The sequence below is a fragment of the Perognathus longimembris genome, chromosome 7 (assembly GCF_023159225.1).
Source record: "Perognathus longimembris pacificus isolate PPM17 chromosome 7, ASM2315922v1, whole genome shotgun sequence".
In the NCBI taxonomy this organism is placed as follows: Eukaryota; Metazoa; Chordata; class Mammalia; order Rodentia; family Heteromyidae; genus Perognathus; species Perognathus longimembris.
Genome location: NC_063167.1, coordinates 16,067,688 through 16,085,285, shown reverse-complemented (window position 1 = coordinate 16,085,285; position 17,598 = coordinate 16,067,688). Strand labels below are relative to the sequence as shown.

At 52.2% G+C, this 17,598-nt stretch overlaps 2 protein-coding genes across 4 annotated transcripts in view; both read left to right on the top strand.

Annotated features, from left to right (window-relative positions):
• The first annotated feature begins 4,352 nt into the window (after positions 1-4,352).
• Znf683 (zinc finger protein 683) lies at positions 4,353-11,904 on the top strand. The gene is made up of 5 exons (XM_048350581.1): positions 4,353-4,482; positions 6,063-6,147; positions 7,651-8,330; positions 10,403-10,531; positions 11,509-11,904. The coding sequence occupies exons 1-5, from the start codon at positions 4,396-4,398 to the stop codon at positions 11,521-11,523; spliced, it is 996 nt and encodes a 331-aa protein (XP_048206538.1). The 5' UTR covers positions 4,353-4,395; the 3' UTR covers positions 11,524-11,904.
• A 1,662-nt stretch (positions 11,905-13,566) lies between these two features.
• Crybg2 (crystallin beta-gamma domain containing 2) overlaps positions 13,567-17,598 on the top strand; it is a 29,940-nt gene continuing 25,908 nt past the window's right edge. Inside the window, exons 1-2 of one of the 3 annotated variants that reach the window (XM_048350578.1) lie at positions 13,567-13,770; positions 16,106-16,175. In XM_048350578.1, the coding sequence (XP_048206535.1) occupies positions 13,655-13,770; positions 16,106-16,175 (186 nt within the window). In that variant the 5' untranslated portion in view covers positions 13,567-13,654. Of the gene's footprint in view, positions 13,771-14,351; positions 14,412-16,105; positions 16,176-17,598 lie in introns of those variants that run through there. The other 2 variants (XM_048350580.1, XM_048350579.1) reach the window with 2 other exon arrangements.

The window sequence follows — 17,598 nt, the reverse complement described above, 5'->3', positions numbered from 1 at the left end:
TGGTTGAGCATTAGCCTTGAGCAAAAGAAATTCAAGGACAGAGCCCAGGCCCTGAGTTCAAGCCCTAGGATCAGTACACACACACACACACACACACACACACACACACACACACACACACACACAGAGCTGGGTGCTGGTGACTCACGCCTGAAATCCTAGTTGCTCAGGAGGCTGAGATCTGAGGATTGCAGTTTGAAGCCAACTAGGGCAGAAAAGTTCATGAGACTCTTATCTCCAATTAACCACCAAGAAGCTGGAAGTAGAGCTGTGGTTCAAGTGGCAGAGCAAAATAGCTAAGGGACAGTACCCAGGCCCTGAGTTCAAGCCTTAGTATACACACACACACACACACACACACACACACACAAAACCTGGACATGGTGACTTACACCTTTCATCCCAGCTTTGTGGGAAGCATAAATAGGAGGATTGCAGTCCAGGCTCAGGGCATAAAGTGATGAATTTGTTATTTGAAGAATAACTAAAGCAAAAAGGTCTGGCAGTATGGCTCAAGTGGTAGAGCATTTGCCTAGAAAGTATGAAGTCCTAGATTCAAAGCCAATACTGAGAGAGAGAGAGAGACAGATAAACAAAGAGACAGAGAGACACACACAGAGAGATAGAAACAGAGACAGAGGACACACACTAGGTCAGCCAGGACCACCCTAAGAAGCATCCTTCAAAACCAGCTGAGCAGAGACTGCAGGTCTTTGTAATTGGCCGCCTGCAGACCTCTAGCGCTCCAATAAAGACTCCAAAATTCAACCTCTAAAAAAGAAAGAAAAGGGCTTGAAATATGGCTTGGTGGCAAAGTGCTTGCCTTGCACGCAGGAAGCCCTGTGTTCAATTCCTCGGCACCACATAAACAGGAAAAGCCACAAGTGGTGCTGTCGCTCAAGTGGTAGAGCAAAAAGAAGCCAGGGACAGTGCTCAGGCCCTGAGTCCATGCCCCAGGACTGGCAAAAAAAGAAGAAATAAAACCAACTGAGCAGAGACTTGAAAGCCTTCTCTAACCAACAACAACTTCTCCTTCTCCTCCTCCTCCTCCTCCTCCTCCTCCTCCTCCTCCTCCTCCTCCCTCCTCCTCCTCCCCCCCTCCTCCTCCTTCTTCCTCTTCTTCTTCTCTTTCTTTTTCCTCAGTAGTGGGACTTGAACTTGGGGCCTGTGCACTGTCCCTGAGCTTTTTTTTTTGCTTGAGGCTAGCACTCTACTACTTTGAGCCACAACACCACTTCTTGTTTTCTGGTGGTTAATTGGAAATATGAGTTTCACAGACTTTCCTGCCTGGGCTGGCTTTGAACTGGGATCCTCAGATCTCAGCCTCCTGAGTAGCTAGATGTGAGCCACCAGTGCCCATCCTAAACCCCTTTCTTTCCTTCACTAACCTTGGTTGAAACTCGGAAGTCAGATTGGAACCTCACCATTCATCGAGTGGTGCCCCTAGTGACCCGCCACCTCAGGGCCAGGGGCTTGGAATCCACAGGGTGGGCGGGATATCCGCTTGGCCTGGTTCCTGCCTGCCCTACAGTGTGCTGGAGGAGAGAGGTTGGGATGAGGACCTGGCCATTAGGATTTACAGCGGGAGCTCCTTTCTCCCTCCCCTCTCCCCCTCCTGAAAACCTTCTTGGGCATCCAAGAAAACCTGACCCAAGCAACTAAAATGAGTAGCTAGTGCTCATTGTACCTGACAGGCTCCCAGCTGTGTAGTGATCAGCTAAGTGGTACATGGTCATCACAGGAAGGGATGGAGGCCACGGTGGCAGTGAGTGTCAGCCTCAGGCCTGCGCTGGCAGGGAAACACCAGGGCATGCCCCATAACCATGGCAGCTGGTCTGAGATGTCTCTGTGCATTCCAGGCCACGTGGGCAGGCTGATGACTGATGAAGACTGTTAGACACGTGGCGCAGACACTCAAGAACTTGGGAGAGGCCCTAGAATGACATACCTTCTCATGTTCCTGGGAATAATGGAACTGTGTCACTGGCAAAGTCACTTCTAGTGTCACACCTGTAATCCTAGCTACTCAGGAGACTTACTAAGGATTGTAGTTCAAAGCCAGCCTGGGAAGAAAAGTCCATGAGACTCTTATTTCCAATTAACCACCACAAAGCTGGAAGTGAAACTGTGGCTCAAGTGGTAGAGTGCTAGTCTTGTGCACAAATGCTTAGGAACAGTGCTTATGACCTGAGTTCAAGCCCAGGACTGACAAAAAAAAAGCCTAGCATGGTGCCTTAATCCCAGCTATCCAGCTATTCTACTTGAGAGACCATAAGTAGAAGAATTAAGTCCTGTAAAAACAAAACCAAAAAATGAGACCCTATCTAAAAAATAATACAAAGAAAAAGGGGCCGGAGACTTTCCTCAAGTGGTAGAATGCGTTCCTCTCCAAACCAAAGCCTTGAGTTTAAATCCTGGTATACTGCTGCTTCTCCAAAAAGAGGCAGTGTGTGTGTGTGTGTGTGTGTGTGTGTGTGTGTGTGTGTGTGTGTGTGTGTGCGTGTGTGTGTGTGGTGTGCATTCTAGTACTGGGGCTTGAACTCAGGGCCTGGGCATTGTCCCTTAGCTTTGTTGTTGTTGTTTCCTGGTCTGAGGCTCAAACTCTGGGCCTGGGCACTGGTTCCTGAGCTCCTTTTTGCTCAAGACTAGCACTCTACCACTTGAGCCATGGCGCCACTTCTGGTGCTGGTGAGGTGAGAGTCTCACAGACTTTCCTGCCAGGGGCTGGCTTCAAACTGCAATCCTCAGATCTCAGCCTCTTGAGTAGCTAGGATTATAGGTGAGAGCCAGTGGTGCCTGGCTTTCCCTAGCTGTTTTGCTCAAGGGTGGTGCTCTACCATTTGAGCCATTTCTCCAGGAAAATCTCACAGACTTTCCTTCCCCAGGTTGGCTTCAAACCACGATCCTCAGATCCCAGCCTCTTGAGTAGCAAGGATCACAGGCATAAGCTATAGGTACCTGTCTCTGCCTGTTCTTATTCCTGCTGACAATCCTGTCTGCCTCTTCTGTCACCATCTTGCCTGTTCTTGCTCCTGCCTGTCACGGTCACTGCCCATTTCTCTCTCAGTTGTCCCTCATCCCCACAAAGACCCCCCAACTTCAGCCTATGGAACCCTACTCTGTCCCTTTCCTGCTCAGAGAACAAAGACAGTCCCCCTACCAGCCCTGACACATATTCATGCACCCTGAAATGCTAGTTCCTAGCCCAGCAATTGTCCTGTGGACCTGCCAGGGAGAGGCAAAGGCTGGGGGAGGGCTCCCCCAATCAGATCTCACAAGGCCCCCATGCCTGCCTGCCTCTCTTCCTGTTTAGGAGAACTTTCAAATGTAGCATCTTCCTGTCATCTTTCACATCCACTAGGGCCTCAGCCCCTGCACTGCTGCCTGTTTTCCCACCTTCCCCCCTCCCCTGGTGAGAGAAGGCTGCTGCACAGCCAGAGAAGAACTGGGCCCAAGCCACCTTCAGATCAAGGTATTGGAGATCTGAGGTAAGGTAGGGGAGTGAAGGTTTGGGAGGCCTGAGCCACTGAAGTGAGGGTTTCGGGGTGACTGGGGGTCAGGACTGGGTGGTGGTGACTGAGAAGAGGAAGGGGATGGTGACTCCGGCCATCCAATCACTTGGGATGACTCCCGTGCTGGGTGGTCTCAGATGAAGGTGGCAGAGACGCAAGGTGCTGACTGAGCTGAGCACTGGGGCAGGGAGTGTTCTCCTGCAGGGCTGCTCAGGGGACTCTCCGCTCTCTCTCCCTCCCAGGCTTCCTTACTGGCGAGGATGGAACCTGGGACAGGCTGGGTGATGGCCCTGAAGTTTCTTTCTCCTGTCAGTGGTGAGGCTTGAACTCAGAGCCTGGGCGCTGCCCCTGAGCTCTTTTGCTCAAGGCTAGTGCTCTACCACTTTGAGCCACATCACCATTTTGAGTTTTTGAATGGTTAATCAGAGTTAAGCGTCTCATGGGGACTTTTCTGCCAAGGCTGGCTTTGAATCATGACCGTCAGATCTCAGCCTCCTGAGTAGCTAGGAGTACAGGCGTGAGCCACCGACGCCTGGCCTGAAGTTTCTTTAGCTATCCCAAAAAGCCATCCGAGTGAGCCTGCATGGTAGAAGGCCTCTGACTAGTAGCAGTGTGGATCTCCCTCAGGGAAAGGGTGGTCCTGAAGAATCTGGAATGTTCTCTCCGAGCTTCCATGAGGACGTTCTGGTCGTCTCCAGCCACCTCTCTTCCTACTCACCTCTGATTGGTCAGTCTCCAATTGGAGACTGCATCCCCTTTCTGCATCTGGCAGGAGTGATCATTCCTTTCTGTCAGCACCGAGAGGCCTTTCACAGTAACTAAGCCTCCATTTTTCAGGTAGGGAAACTGAGGCCATCTGGGAAAGTGCTCATGGTCCCACAGCATGTTAGAAGGCGAGCAAGTCCTAGAACCCAAGCCCCTACCCAGAGGATCTTCACAGCTCACCTTGATGAATCTGTCTTCTCAACAGGTAGTAGGGAATGAAGGAAAAACCAACTGTACAATGGGGTTGTTGGCATGAGATCAAGGCCCGGGGGTGGGGGGAAACAGAGGGCTTTGTGTTCCCCAGCCTAGACTTCCAGAACTACAGGTGACAAGGTAGGGTGGGGCCCAGCCTTCTCTCTGAGAGCAGTCCACACAAGGTAGGAGGTGGTGTTAGGAGGAGGGTCCCCATCTCCCTGGCTCGGAATAACACTTAGACCACACACATCATGGGGATTATGTCTTAAAAGATCCTGCCCCATGCCCCAAGGACCCAGACCTTCCTGCAGACTCTAGAAGAGGAGAGGTTACCAAGCATCAGAGACTCACGCCTGTAATCCTAGCTACTCAGGAGGCTGAGATATAAGGATCACAGTTCGAAGACATTTCGGGCAGAAAAGTATGAGACTCTTATCTCCAATTAATCACCAAAGAGCCAGAAGTGAAGCTGTGGCTCAAGTAGTAGAGTATCAGCTTTGAGCAGAAAAAGCCAAGGGAGGGGCTGGGGATATGGCCTAGTGGCAAGAGTGCCTGCCTCATATACATGAGGCCCTGGGTTCGATTCCCCAGCACCACATATACAGAAAATGGCCAGAAGTGGTGCTGTGGCTCAAGTGGCAGAGTGCTAGCCTTGAGCAAAAAGAAGCCAGGGACAGTGCTCAGGCCCTGAGTCCAAGGCCCAGGACTGGCCAAAAAAAAAAAAAAAAAGAAAAAGCCAAGGGAGAACTTGAGGGCCCGAATTCAAGATCCAGTATTGGCACCAAAAAAACAGGAGTGGGGAGAGGACTTGGCTGGTGTGATCACTGCATTGGGCTTTAGTGAGAGGCTGGCATTCTATGGGGCTTAACAGACTTGGATGCAGATTCCCCCCAAGTTTACCCTGTTCAAAGCAACATGATAAGCCAGGCACTGGTGGCTTATGCCTATAATCCTATCTGCTCAGGAGGCTGAGATGTGAGGGAGAATTGGGGTTCAAAGCCAGCCTGAGCAGTAACATCTATGAGACCTTTATCTCCATCTAAGCACCAAAACGCGGGAAGAAGAGTTGAGACTCAAGTAGTAGAGCACCAGGCTTGAGTGAAAAAGATAAGGGAAAGGCCCTGAGTTCAAGCCTCAGTATTGGCATGTACACACACACACACACACACACACACACACACACACACAGTAGATAGTCTGAGATATGCTGAGGACCAGGGTGATCAGGAGTGGGGTTGGGAGAGAGAACAAAATAGGTGTGTGTGTGTGTGTGTGTGTGTGTGTGTGTGTGTGTGTGTGTGTGAAATGCAGCCCCAGAGTGGGGGAGAACAAAATAAACCTTTGGATGAGGGGAGAGGAGCCATGTGACAAGAGCCAGCTTCTCCTCTTTGGAAACCAAACTAGGGGTGGGGCCATCTACGTACGGGACCCATATATTCCAGTTCCTAAGCGCCTTGCCCAGCCCTCCACATCTCCCCCCACCCGCAGACCACTTCCAGACACAGTGTGTGCTCATGGCCCATCCTGTGTCCCTGGTTGTGCCCCTTGCCAGGGGTACCAGCCAGGTCTGACCTGCTGACCTCTCCCCAGGCCCTGGATCCATTCCTGTGTTCTCTGCAGCCAGCACTTCTCGGTGTAACCCGGAAGGATCTCGGAGAGGATGCCTCAGGCATGCGTAAGCCAGGGCACGGGGCTGGATATGTTCTTCGGCAGAGGTTTGGAAGGGCACAGTTGGGTTCCAGGATGGAGGAAGTGGCTCAGTATCCCTAGTGAGCACAGAGCCTGACTCTCACCTTATTTCTACTTTGACCTGAAGTTCTGGCCTGAGGATCTGGGGCCTTTCAAGGAGGTAATACTGGTGGATAGGAAGCAGAATAAATATAGCCAGTCACTGAAGATGGGGATAAGTTTTGCCTAGAATGTTTGGGCTGGAAGAATCTAAGAGCACTGACTGAGAGTCAGGAAACTGTCCTTTCTGTTCCATAATTTTGGGCACATCCCTGAGGCCTACTTATTCACCCATTAAAAAGGGAAATCTCGGGGGGGGGGGGGTGCCTGTGGTACATGCATAGTGGTGCATGCCTGTAATCCCAGTTACTTGGAAGGCACAGGCCAAGAGGATCCCAAGGCTGGCCCTGACAAAAGCTCACAATCCAATCTAAGAGCAAAACTAGAAGCAAAAAGAGTTGGGGCCATAGCTGAACTAGTAAGGCACTTATTTGCCTAAGCAATCAAGAGGACCTGAGCTCAAATTCTAGAACCATTTTTATTATTTAAAGTAGGATCTCAAGCAGGGGGCTGGGAGCTCAAGCCTGTAATCCTAGCTACTCATGAGGCTGAAATCTGAGGACTCCTGTTCAAAGCCAGCCCAAGCATGAAAGTCCACGGGTTTCTTCTCTCCAGAAAAAGCTATAAGTGGGGCTGGGAATATGGCCTAGTGGCAAGAGCGCTTGCCTCCTACACATGAAGCTCTCGATTCGATTCCCCAGCACCACATATATGGAAAACAGCCAGAAGGGGTGCTGTGGCTCAGGTGGCAGAGTGCTAGCCTTGAGCGGGAAGAAGCCAGGGATGGTGGTCAGGCCCTGAGTCCAAGGCCCAGGACTGGCCAAAAAGAAAAAAAGAAAAGGCTGCAAGTGGTGTTGTGGCTCAATTGGTAGAGCGCTAGCCGTGAGCAAAAGAAGCTCAGGGATAGTGCCCAGGACCTGGGTTTAGGCCCCAGCACTGGTGAAAACAAACAAACAAAAACAAAAAACAGTGAGACAGGTGATGAGTTTAATCCCCAGCGATGCAAAAACAAAAGAAGAAAAAAATACTAAAAGGAAAAATACCAAACCGTATATTACTTGCTAGGATCTTCACTCGATTTTTGGTGTGTATGTGTGTGTGTGTGTGTGCCAGTGCTGAGACTCGAACTCATGTTCTGGGTGCTGTCCCTGAGCTTTTGTGCTCAAGGCTAGAGCTCTACCACTGGAGTTGAGATTAACTGGATATAAGAATCTCATGGGCTTTTCTGCCCTGGCTGGCTTCAAAGAGCAGTGTTCACATCTCAGCCTCCTGAGTAGCTAGGATTACAGGCGTGAGCCGCTGGAGCCTAGCTCAGCGGGGCCGTTTTGTAGGGGAGATGGGTCTTCACCTGAGACTGTGGAGACCAAACTGTTTTCCTTTCCCTGCTCAGTCTACCAGCCACCCGCACCGCATGGCAGCTCCAGCGATGATGACAAACCCACAGCCACGAACTCCCGGAGCAGGGACAGGATGGCAAGCCAGGAGGAAAGAGCAAGCCACGGAGCCCCCTGTTCATCCTTTCCTCCTCACAACAACTGCTTCCCAGCCCCCGGGCTGAAAAGAAGGACCCCTAGCTCTCTGGCTCTCTGTCCCTGTCCCCCTCTGGCCCCCATCTCCAAGGAGCTCCCATTCCACCTCCACCATTTCTATCCTGAGTACCCACTTCTCCTACCTCTACCATACCGGTTCACCTATGGGTCTCTACCTGCTGTCCAACATCCCCATCTCTTCCTGGTAGCCCGAGAGACCCTCTACCCCACCACATCTGCACTCAGCATGCCGATGACAACCATGGAGCCAGGGCATCCCAGTGCCTTGGGGGAAACTCGTGTTCTCTACCCAGGGGCCTCCCAAGCCTCTGGCTGGACCCTGTCCTCACAGGCCTGGTATCTAGACTCCAGACCTTTCCCTCCCAACCCAGGGCTTGCACAAGCTGGCCTGGCGGCTCCAGGAAAACAGGCCCGGGCAGGCACCACAGCCCTTCCTTACCCACTAAAGAAAAAGAATGGCAAAATCCTTTACGAGTGCAATGTATGCAGCAAGAGCTTCGGGCAGCTCTCCAACCTCAAGGTACCTGCCTCCCTGCTGACCCCCTTAGCCCTCCCATGGTCCCTCCTAACTCCAACCCTGCATTTAGAATCAAGTCCTGGGCAGCCTCTAGGGCCAAGTGACCTTGAAGTTCAGCTGAGTAGAAATGCAGGATAAAATGGTCCTTGGCTGGGTAGAAAGGCTTACACCCATAGTCCCTGTACTCAGAATAGAGGATGGCTTAGGTTCAAGAGTCGGAGGTCAGTCTGGGTAACACAGTAAATCCTTCAGCTCAAATAAATAAATAAATAAATAGGGCTGGGAATGTGGCTTAGTGGTGGAGTGCTTGCCTAGCATGCATGAAGCCCTGGGTTCGATTCCTCAGACCCACATAAACAGAAAAAGCCAGAAGTGGCGCTGTGGCTCAAGTGGTAGAGTGCCAGCCTTGAGCAAAAGAAACTCAGGGACAGTTCTCAGGCCCTGAGTTCAAGCCCCAGGACTAGCAAAATAAATAAATAAATAAATAGCTGAGTGTCAGTGGCTCAGGTCTGTAATCCAAGCTACTCAGGAAACAGAGATCCGAGATAGCCCAGGCTACCTCAGGCTACAAAGCTAGCCCAGGCAGGACAGTCCATGAGACATGTTTCAGATTAACCACACACACATAAAAAGCCAGTAGTAAAGCTGTGGCTCAAGTGGTATAGCACTATCCTTGAGCACAAAAGCTCAGAAACAGTGTCCAGGCTCTGATTTCAAGCCCTAAGACCTGCACTAAATGAATAAATAAATAGGAGAGGAAAAGAACTATTCATGAAAATCCTTTCTGTCCTAGAATACTGTCTATGAGATCATCTCATTTAAGATAAAAATAAGGAAACTGAGGTTCCTAATGGACAGGGTTTTCCCAAAACTGTTGTGATTTAATGGTCACTTAATGTTTAGTACAAGTCCCTTTTCCTGGACACAACACTTTCTGGATTCCCAGCCAAGTCTTTTTACTGTGCATTGTTTTTGGTCTGTTGTGGGGCTTGAACACAGGGCCTAGGCACTGTCCCTACACTTTTTTGCTCAAGGGTAGCATTCTACTATTTTGAGTTACAGTGCCATTTCTGGTTTTCTTGTGATTAATTGGAGATAAGAGTCTCACAGACTTTCCTGCCGAGGCTGGTTTTGAACCACGATCTTCAGCCTCCTGAGTAGTTAGGATTACAGGCATGGCCCATCAGTGCAGGATCTTTACTGTTTTTGAAGGGAAGATGGTGGAGTAGTTATATTTTGGTGAGTATTAGACACAGACTGAAAACCTTTGTCAAGTGGGACCCCACAGATCAGCCCAGGTGAGGTAAGATAGTATTGCTGGAATCAGCCAGCAGGGGGCACTAATGGCTGTGTCACTTGGTATTAGCAAAGTCCAGAAGTTAGTTGCCAAAGTTGAGAACAAGTTATAGTTACTGATGTGCAGCAGTTGCTAAACTTTAACAAATGTCACACTACCTGGATGGCCAATAAGATGCACATTCCTAGGCTCCAGGCCCTGAGTTGTGACTTGGGTGGGTGGGTGGGGTCTAGAGCGAGACCTCTGCATTTCTTTTTTTGTTATTGTCTATCATGGGGCTTGAACTCAGGGCCTGGCTATGTCCCTGAGCTCTTTTGCTCAAGGCTAGCATTCTACCACTTTGAGCCACAGTTCCACTTCCCGTTTTCAGGTAGTTAATCAGAGATAAGAGTCTCATGGGGTTTTGTGCCCAGTCTGGCTTTGAACTGGGAACCTTAGATACTTCCTGAGAAGCTAGGATTACAGGTGTGAGCCATCAGTACCCACGTGGCCTCTGCATTTCTAACATCCTCCTAAAGGGATACCAATGCTGCTGGTATGCGCTCATACCTGGAGGAGCACTGATACTTGGATACCCCTTGCCTGGCCTCCTTGCCCTCCTAGCTTCTCGAAGAAAGAGTGTAAGCATCCTGGGGGTGATAGCTGGGCCTCTAGGAAGGTGAGAAAGAGAGAGAGAGAGGCTCAGATTTCAGTAAAGGGTCCTACAGAGATCTGGAGAGAACCCCAGGCCCTTCTGGGGGCTCTCTGCAGCTGGCAGCATTTCACTCACCTGGCTCAGGTCCACCTGCGCTTGCACAGTGGGGAGCGTCCATTCCAGTGTGCCCTGTGCCTGAAGAGCTTCACCCAGCTGGCTCACCTGCAGAAGCACCACCTGGTGCACACTGGAGAGCGGCCCCACAAGTGCCTGGTAAGACCTCCCACTCCCTGCACCCCGCAGCCTCATGACTTCTAGGCCCCTGAGCCTTGGTTCCAATCCTCCTGTGCAAGTAGAGATGGACACAGAGGGTGGGAAGTGGTAGGGGAAAGTGTGTGTGTGTGTGTGTGTGTGTGTGTGTGTGTGTGTGAAAATGACCCTTCCATTTAGGAATGAGTGATATTGGAGGAAGGAATAGATTCATATGACTGTGAACAGGAGATAATGAACTTGAGGATCCCAAGGAATACATACCCATTACTGACTGGCCTTTCAGGGTTCTCATAGAAGTTAAGAATGCAGTATATGCAAAGAACCTAAGTAGGAAAACCTTGGATCAATGGGTCCCTCCCTCTTGGAGCCTGACCTCATTCCTCAGGAGGTCAAAAAGCAGGGATTCTCCATTTACAGGGGCAGAAATTAGAGCAGTGGAGTTGTTCTGTGTAGGCTATGGGATCAGATGACTTGTGTGCAAATCCCAGCCTCTCCTCCAACTTGCTGTGTGACCTTTGACTCGTGGCTTTACCCTCTGGCCTCAGCTTTCTCTCCATAATATAGAAATTGTTCTAGTACCAAGTCATGCTGCCCCAAGACCTCCTGGGGAAGACTATGTGGGACCCCCCAAAAAATGCTGATTGTACCCACCAATGCTGCAGCCTCAGAAGTAAAGTTCTGTGTGATGATCCCATTCAGTCTATCCTAATCATGAGACTAGGAATTAATGGCCATATGTTTTCAGTAAGGCTCAGAGAGAAGTGACTTCTATAAAGATACACAGAGTAAAAGAAGGACACTAACCTGAGTCTGCATGGCTCCTGTGGACCAGATACTGTGGTCTCAGGCAGAAATCACTAGGAAAAGCTTCGGGGCATGCATTTGACAGGGAACTGTATGGAGGAATGTATTCAAGATGCGGGAGATCCTGATCCAGCCCAAAGGGTAGAGTTGATACCCATGTCCATTCCTATCAGATGTACTACAAGTGATTCAGCAGCTCCAGCAACCTCAAGATCCACCTGCGCCTGCACACGAGGGCCCAGCACCTCCAGGGCAGCTTCTGCCCGAGTCGTGTCCCTTAGCACCTTCAGCTGCATGCCCCTTGGCCCTGTGGCCTAGCATGGACCCACCTGTCACTGGCATCTCTCACTTACCTCACCCAGTGGCACCAGGGAGCACTAGATCTTGTGGCAGCACCATCAGAGCAGCAGGTGGGCTGGGATGTGGACAAGGTCCACATGGCCTCTGTATCTCAGGGCAAACAGCTAGCCTGAGCACTCAAGCCAGTATCCCCTCAAGACTGCCCTGGGGAGAAGGGGTGAAGAGAAATTAAAGATTTTCCCCACAGCTGAGTTGGGGGTCTTCTGAGCCTCTATGCGACTGATAATTCTTATACCTCACCTGGATGCAGGCGAGGGGAAGCGGCCTGGAAGAGCCTGTGTGTGAGACAGGAGCTTGCAGTCATGTATCCTGGGCTGGTTTTGGGCTCCATTTCCTACATGTTACTTATCTGGGACAGTGCCATCTGAACTCCTTAGTGGATAGTCCTTCCAGGACTCTGCCAGGTGCAGACTGTGCTGCCCAGGACAGAACACTTGCTCCATTCCTTTCCTCCCTCCTTTCCTTCTCCCTGTGCCCCCCTCCCTCCCTCCCTCCTTCTCTCTCTCTCTCTCTCTCTCTCTCTCTCTCTCTCTCTCTCCCTCCAGTCCTAGGGCTTAGACTCAGGGCCTGAGCACTGTCCCTGGCTTCTTTTTGCTCAAGGCTAGCACTCCACCACTTGAGCCACAGCGCCATTTCTGGCTTTTTCTGTTTATGTGGTGCTGAGGAATTGAACCCAGGGCTTCATGTATGCTAGGCAAGCGCTCTACTGCTAAGTCACATTCCCAGCCCCTCTTTCTTTCCCTCCCTCCTTCCCTCCCTCTCTCCTTCCCTCCCTCCCTCCCTCTGTATTTCTTTTTGCTGATACTGGTTTTGCACTCGGGGCCCTGTCCCTCAGCCTTTTCCGCCCAAGGCTGGAGCCTTAGTTCCACTTCTTTTTTTTTTTTTTTTTTTTTTTTTGGCCAGTCCTGAACTCAGGGCCTGAGCACTGTCCCTGGCTTCTCTTTTTGCTCAAGGCGAGCACTCTGCCACTTGAGCCACAGTGCCCACTTCTGGCCATTTTCTGTATATGTGGTGCTGGGGAATCGAACCCAGGGCCTCATGTATACGAGGCAAGCGCTCTTGCCACTAGGCCATCTCCCCAGCCCTTAGTTCCACTTCTGATGACTGGGTCCCTGCAGCAAATGCACAAGGCATGGCGGGAGGGGCTCTGCCTAGGAGGCAGGAGGCCCAGGACTGAACAAGGAGCTGATTCCCGCCCGCCACCCCCCCCCCCCCCCCCGCCAGCGGCTTCTCCACCCCGTTGCAGAGCAGAGCGGAGCGACATTCCCTCTCTGCCTAAGGTGGCTCCAGGACACAGACCCCTCGCGGGGTGGGTTCCCTGGGTTCCCAGCCCACCCTCATCACGGCATTACCGCTCCGCCCGGGCCCTCCGACGAGGCCACGCCCACTCCCCGGGGCCCTCCGACGAGGCCACGCCCATGCCCCCAGCCCCTGACGAGGACACGCCCACTCCCCAGGCCCCCTTCCGGAGAGACCACGCCCACTCTCTCCTTGGCCCTCCCTGCAGCGAGGCCCCGCCCTCGCACTCCGGCTCCCTCCGCTCAGCCCCGCCCCCCAGCGGCGCCCCCCCCCCCCCCGCCCTCAAACCGAACCCCGGTTTTCGTGACCCTCTTTGCACAGCTCGGAGGTTTCGCTCACTGTCAGCCCCGAGCATGTTTCAGAAGCTTGAGCAAACAGTGCGGACCCAACAGAGAGCAAGGGATCGAGCGTGGAGCTGGGCGTGTGACTGCTGGGCGTGAGACTCTGACCCAGAGTCCACGGCCCGCTGGCGAGGAGGGGCGCGGGGTGTGGGGGGGAGGCACCCAGTGCCGCAGGGCGCCGGCCCCGCCCACGGCCCGCGGGCGGGTGTTAACTCAGGGGGGCGGGCCGGAGGAGGCGCTTCTCCACCTGGGCAGCGGATCCGGGTGGCCCCCGGCCAACGCGTGTCCCACAGCCCGAACCCCCGGCCTGGCTCTCGCCATGACTAAGCGGCGCAGGGGCCTGGGGGCCCGCCTGGCCCAGCTCCTCGCTGGACTAGGGGTCCGGAAGGAGCGCAGGGGAAAGGAGACCTCAGAGGTGGCCAGATCCCGGGATAGGTGAGGGGAGAATGAGAAAGGCTGGTGGGCTGCCCAGTGTGTAAGCGTGAGTGTGTGTGTATGTGTGTTAGAATATCATGTGTTCAAATCAGCATGTATTCTTACCTCTGAGCAACAGTACATGTGGGTCAGTGTATCACGATTTGAGATCTGTGAACTGTGGAAACCCCTTGTGCTCTTTTAAACCTTGAAAAAAACAATCTTTAATAACTTCCGAAGTCAGACAAGCAGCCTGTGGACAGTTTCCTCCCCTGTTTAAAGACAAATTAAAGGCAGATGTGGTAGTTCCTCCTGTCGCTGTGGACTTTGATTCTGACATCACAGGTCAATGTCCCTTTGGTCTCCATTTCCATTTGTCATGAGTGACAGGTTCCGGGCTTGCCTTGGATTGCATTGCCTTTGCCCTTAGAAGCTGCGCAGAGATGTCCTCCTGTCATCTTGCACCTACAGAAAAGCTCTAGAATGCAATAACAATAAAGCTTTATTTGCCACTTGCTTCGTGGTTAACCTGGATTGTCTCATGTAATCCCCATGGCAGCCCTAGGAAGCAGGTATTTCCAGTGATTCACATCCGGAAATGGAGGTTCCGAGAGGCGAAGTCGCCTGCCTGGAGCCACACAGTTGGAAGTGGTGGAGTTGGGGTACGCATTTCCACAGTTCCCCTCCAGACCTCAAATCCTGAAACTCTGTCGTTTGGGAAATGGCCAGACTTCAACCCGGAGGGCTCAGGCTTCTAGCCCCGGGTGCCTCACTGGGTGACCTTCAGCAGGTTGCTTCACCCCTCTGAGTTTATCTGGGGTAGCTGATATCTGATTGGAAGGAAGGAAACTTCCCTGTGGATGGCTGAGCCCAATGGCCAGGAGCGGGAGAGTAAGAATCTGAGAGGGTCCCGGTAGCTCCCAGGCCCTATCTGGGCAGCAAATGTGGGTGCACTGTCAGGTATGGGGTGTTTGTATGTCTATACAGTTACCAGGCAATTTGTCTTGATCTTATCATGACACAGCTGTCCTCACCCGGCTGCCCTGGGAGAGATGAGGTGTGGTCGGGGATGACTGAGGGGAGGGGTTTGTACTACTCTCTCACCCTACAAAGAGGAGGGCCTAGCCTGGAAGCCTGAGTGCCCCAGGGTACCCACTCCCTGCCAGGGCCCGGCCCACCGTCCTCTGGTAGACACACCCTCTGCCTTTAGCCTGTCTGGAAGCAACCTGCCCTATGGGCCCAGCTGCCCTTCTCCCTTTCCCCACATACAGGTGAGGCAGGAGTGAGGAGAGCAGGGGAGAGGCTGAAGGGCCCGCCTGATGACGCTGGCTGTGTGTGCATTTGGAATCAAAGCTTACCAGCTGTGGGAATGGGACCCCCGCGGAGGTCTGGGCCTCTGACTCCTGCTGTGCCCAGGGAGGGGGCCTGAGGGGGCAGCCAGGCACTTTCTTTGTGTTGTCCCTACTAGTGCAGCAGTGTCCAACCAAGAATTGGCCTGCGACGGTCCATCCCCGTGTCCCCACACTAAGGCGCACTAGCCTGGTGGATCTGAGCAAGTCACTTTGCTTCTCTAGGTCTCGGTTTTCTTACCGGTAAAATGGAGGGCACTGTATCCACCTGCTGTGATTGTTATTAGGCTTAAAATCCAGGTAGATGCCAGGAACCAGTGACTCATACCTATAATCCTTGCTACTTAGGAAGCTAAGATCTGAGGATTGTGGTTCAAAGCCAGCCCAGGCAGAAAAGTCCACAAGATTCTCATCTCCAGTTAACCACCAAGAAGCCAGAAGTAGAGCTGTGGCTCAACTGGTAGAATGCCCCCCAAAAAGCTAAGGAACAATGCCCAGGCCCTGAGTTCAAGTCCCAAGACTGGCATGTGGACACGGACACACACACACACACACGCACACGCACACACACGTAGGCACAAAATCTGGTGCTAAGTCTGACATTTAGGAGGCTCTCAGCAGACATGGTAAAGTCATCCCAATCCTATGTCTCTGCACTTTGGCCCTCACACAGGCCCAGGCCTCATTTAAAAAATATACTATTTAAATTTTTGTTATTATTTTGAACTTGTACATAGGAGTTTTGATTCAGCATGTCAGTTTATGGGTACAGTGCCTCTTGATCAATGTCATCCTTCCTGACCCTAATTTGATTCTAGCTTACCTGTCTCTTTCTCTGCCTCTAGGAATGAGGCAACCAGCCCAGGGAAAGAGCAGTAGAGGCTGCCACTTCCCCAGAGATTTGAGCAGCTATTACTGGAAGAGGCAGGGAGGGGGCTGGAGTCTGGGATAGTGGTGTGGGAACTGGGTGAGGATGCTCATTCTTTTTCTTTTGGCTTCTTTCTCAGGCCCTGGGGTGGCCAGAGCTGCCCTGACCTTGCCCAGAGCCAGGACAGCGCCAGCAGTGTCAACCTGCAGGTAGGATGGAACCCGGAGGGGGTGGGGGTAAAAGCTCCGGAGGGCTGGGTAGGACTCTGGAATCCCGACTTTCCAGTCAGACGATGGACTGATCTTCCCTCTGTCACAGATTCCCTCTGTGACCTTAGTATTCCCATCTGCAAAAGGGGCACAAGAATGCCTCCTGGGATTGTGGGGAGAAATGACATAATAAATGCAAAACATCCAGCATGGGGTCTGAGTATTCAGCCAATGTGTACTTTCTAATTAATGCTAGTTTTCCTTGCTCCTGGGGTCCCCTTCTCACCACCCCCTTGATCTCTGTATTTAGCTCCTTTCGTCATTTCCTGACATGGCCCCTTGCAAGTGTTGGTAGGCCTGAGTCTTAAACTGACTACAGATGGCTACAGGCCCCCCTCAGTGGTGGGGACCTGAGCCATGAGTCAGACAGTGACATCCTCTAAGGGGCTCAAGCAGGCTCAAGGTGGCTCCCTTTGGTCCCCCAAACCACAATTGATTACTTACGTTGAGTACTCATTGTTGGTATGGATTATCTCAACAAGTCTGCACAGACCTCCAAGGAGGCACTCACGGGAAGGCGGAGACACCTGTGGCCTTGCTATTGCTATTGCTGCTACTGCTGCTAGCAAGTAGCAGAACGGGGGTTGAGGCTTGGGCCGTCTCTGTCTGGGTCCCCACGTTGCCCATGCAGCTTCCCGGTCTCACGAGATGTCTGGTGCCTAGGGAATGGGAGACTGGGTGTTTCATAGATGAGTCAAGGAAAGTGATTGGGAGCTGGGCGCCGGTGGTCCATACCTGTAATCCTAGCTACTCACGAGGCTGAGATCTGAAAAACATAGGTTGAAGGCAGCCCGGCAGACAAATCCATGATACTCTTATGTCCAATTAACCAGCAAAAAAGCCAAAGGTGGAGGTGGAGGTATGGCTTAAGCGGTAGAGTGCCAGCCTTGAATGGGAAAAGCTAAGGGTCAACACCTAGGCCCTGAGTTAAAGTCCCAGTCCCAACACACACACACACACACACACACACACACACACACACACACACACACAGATTGGGATTCAGGGGCCCTCCTGGACAAAGGGAATTTTGTCCCCAGATTTGGCTCCTCTTGCCAAGGACCCAAGCCCATCCCTGAGAACTGGTAGTTTGGGGAACCAGTGTCATATGGGTGTGGCATCTTGAGCCCCTCCCTCACATTCCCACAGCTAGGCTGGACCCCAGGGAAGAAAGCAGGTGTATTCAGGTGTCCAAATTTCAGGAGTCCCCAGGCCCCCGCTTCCACCACGCATGCCCCCAGATTATTTCTATGCCTCCTTCCAGCCATGTCTTGAGAACTTTAGGCAGGGAGGTGGCTGCAGGCCCTCTGGTGGCCTGGAGAGACAGAGCCATGGACTCCTGAAGCAGGAATGTCCCTGTAGC

Excerpts from the sequence above, each read along its gene's own strand:
- Znf683 (XM_048350581.1), top strand. The coding sequence starts at position 4,396 with ATGTTAGAAGGCGAGCAAGTCCTAGAACCCAAGCCCCTACCCAGAGGA. Across the intron at positions 6,148-7,650 it reads AGAGGATGCCTCAGGCATGC|TCTACCAGCCACCCGCACCG; the intron begins GTAAGCCAGGGC and ends TTCCCTGCTCAG. Across the intron at positions 8,331-10,402 it reads GGCAGCTCTCCAACCTCAAG|GTCCACCTGCGCTTGCACAG; the intron begins GTACCTGCCTCC and ends CACCTGGCTCAG.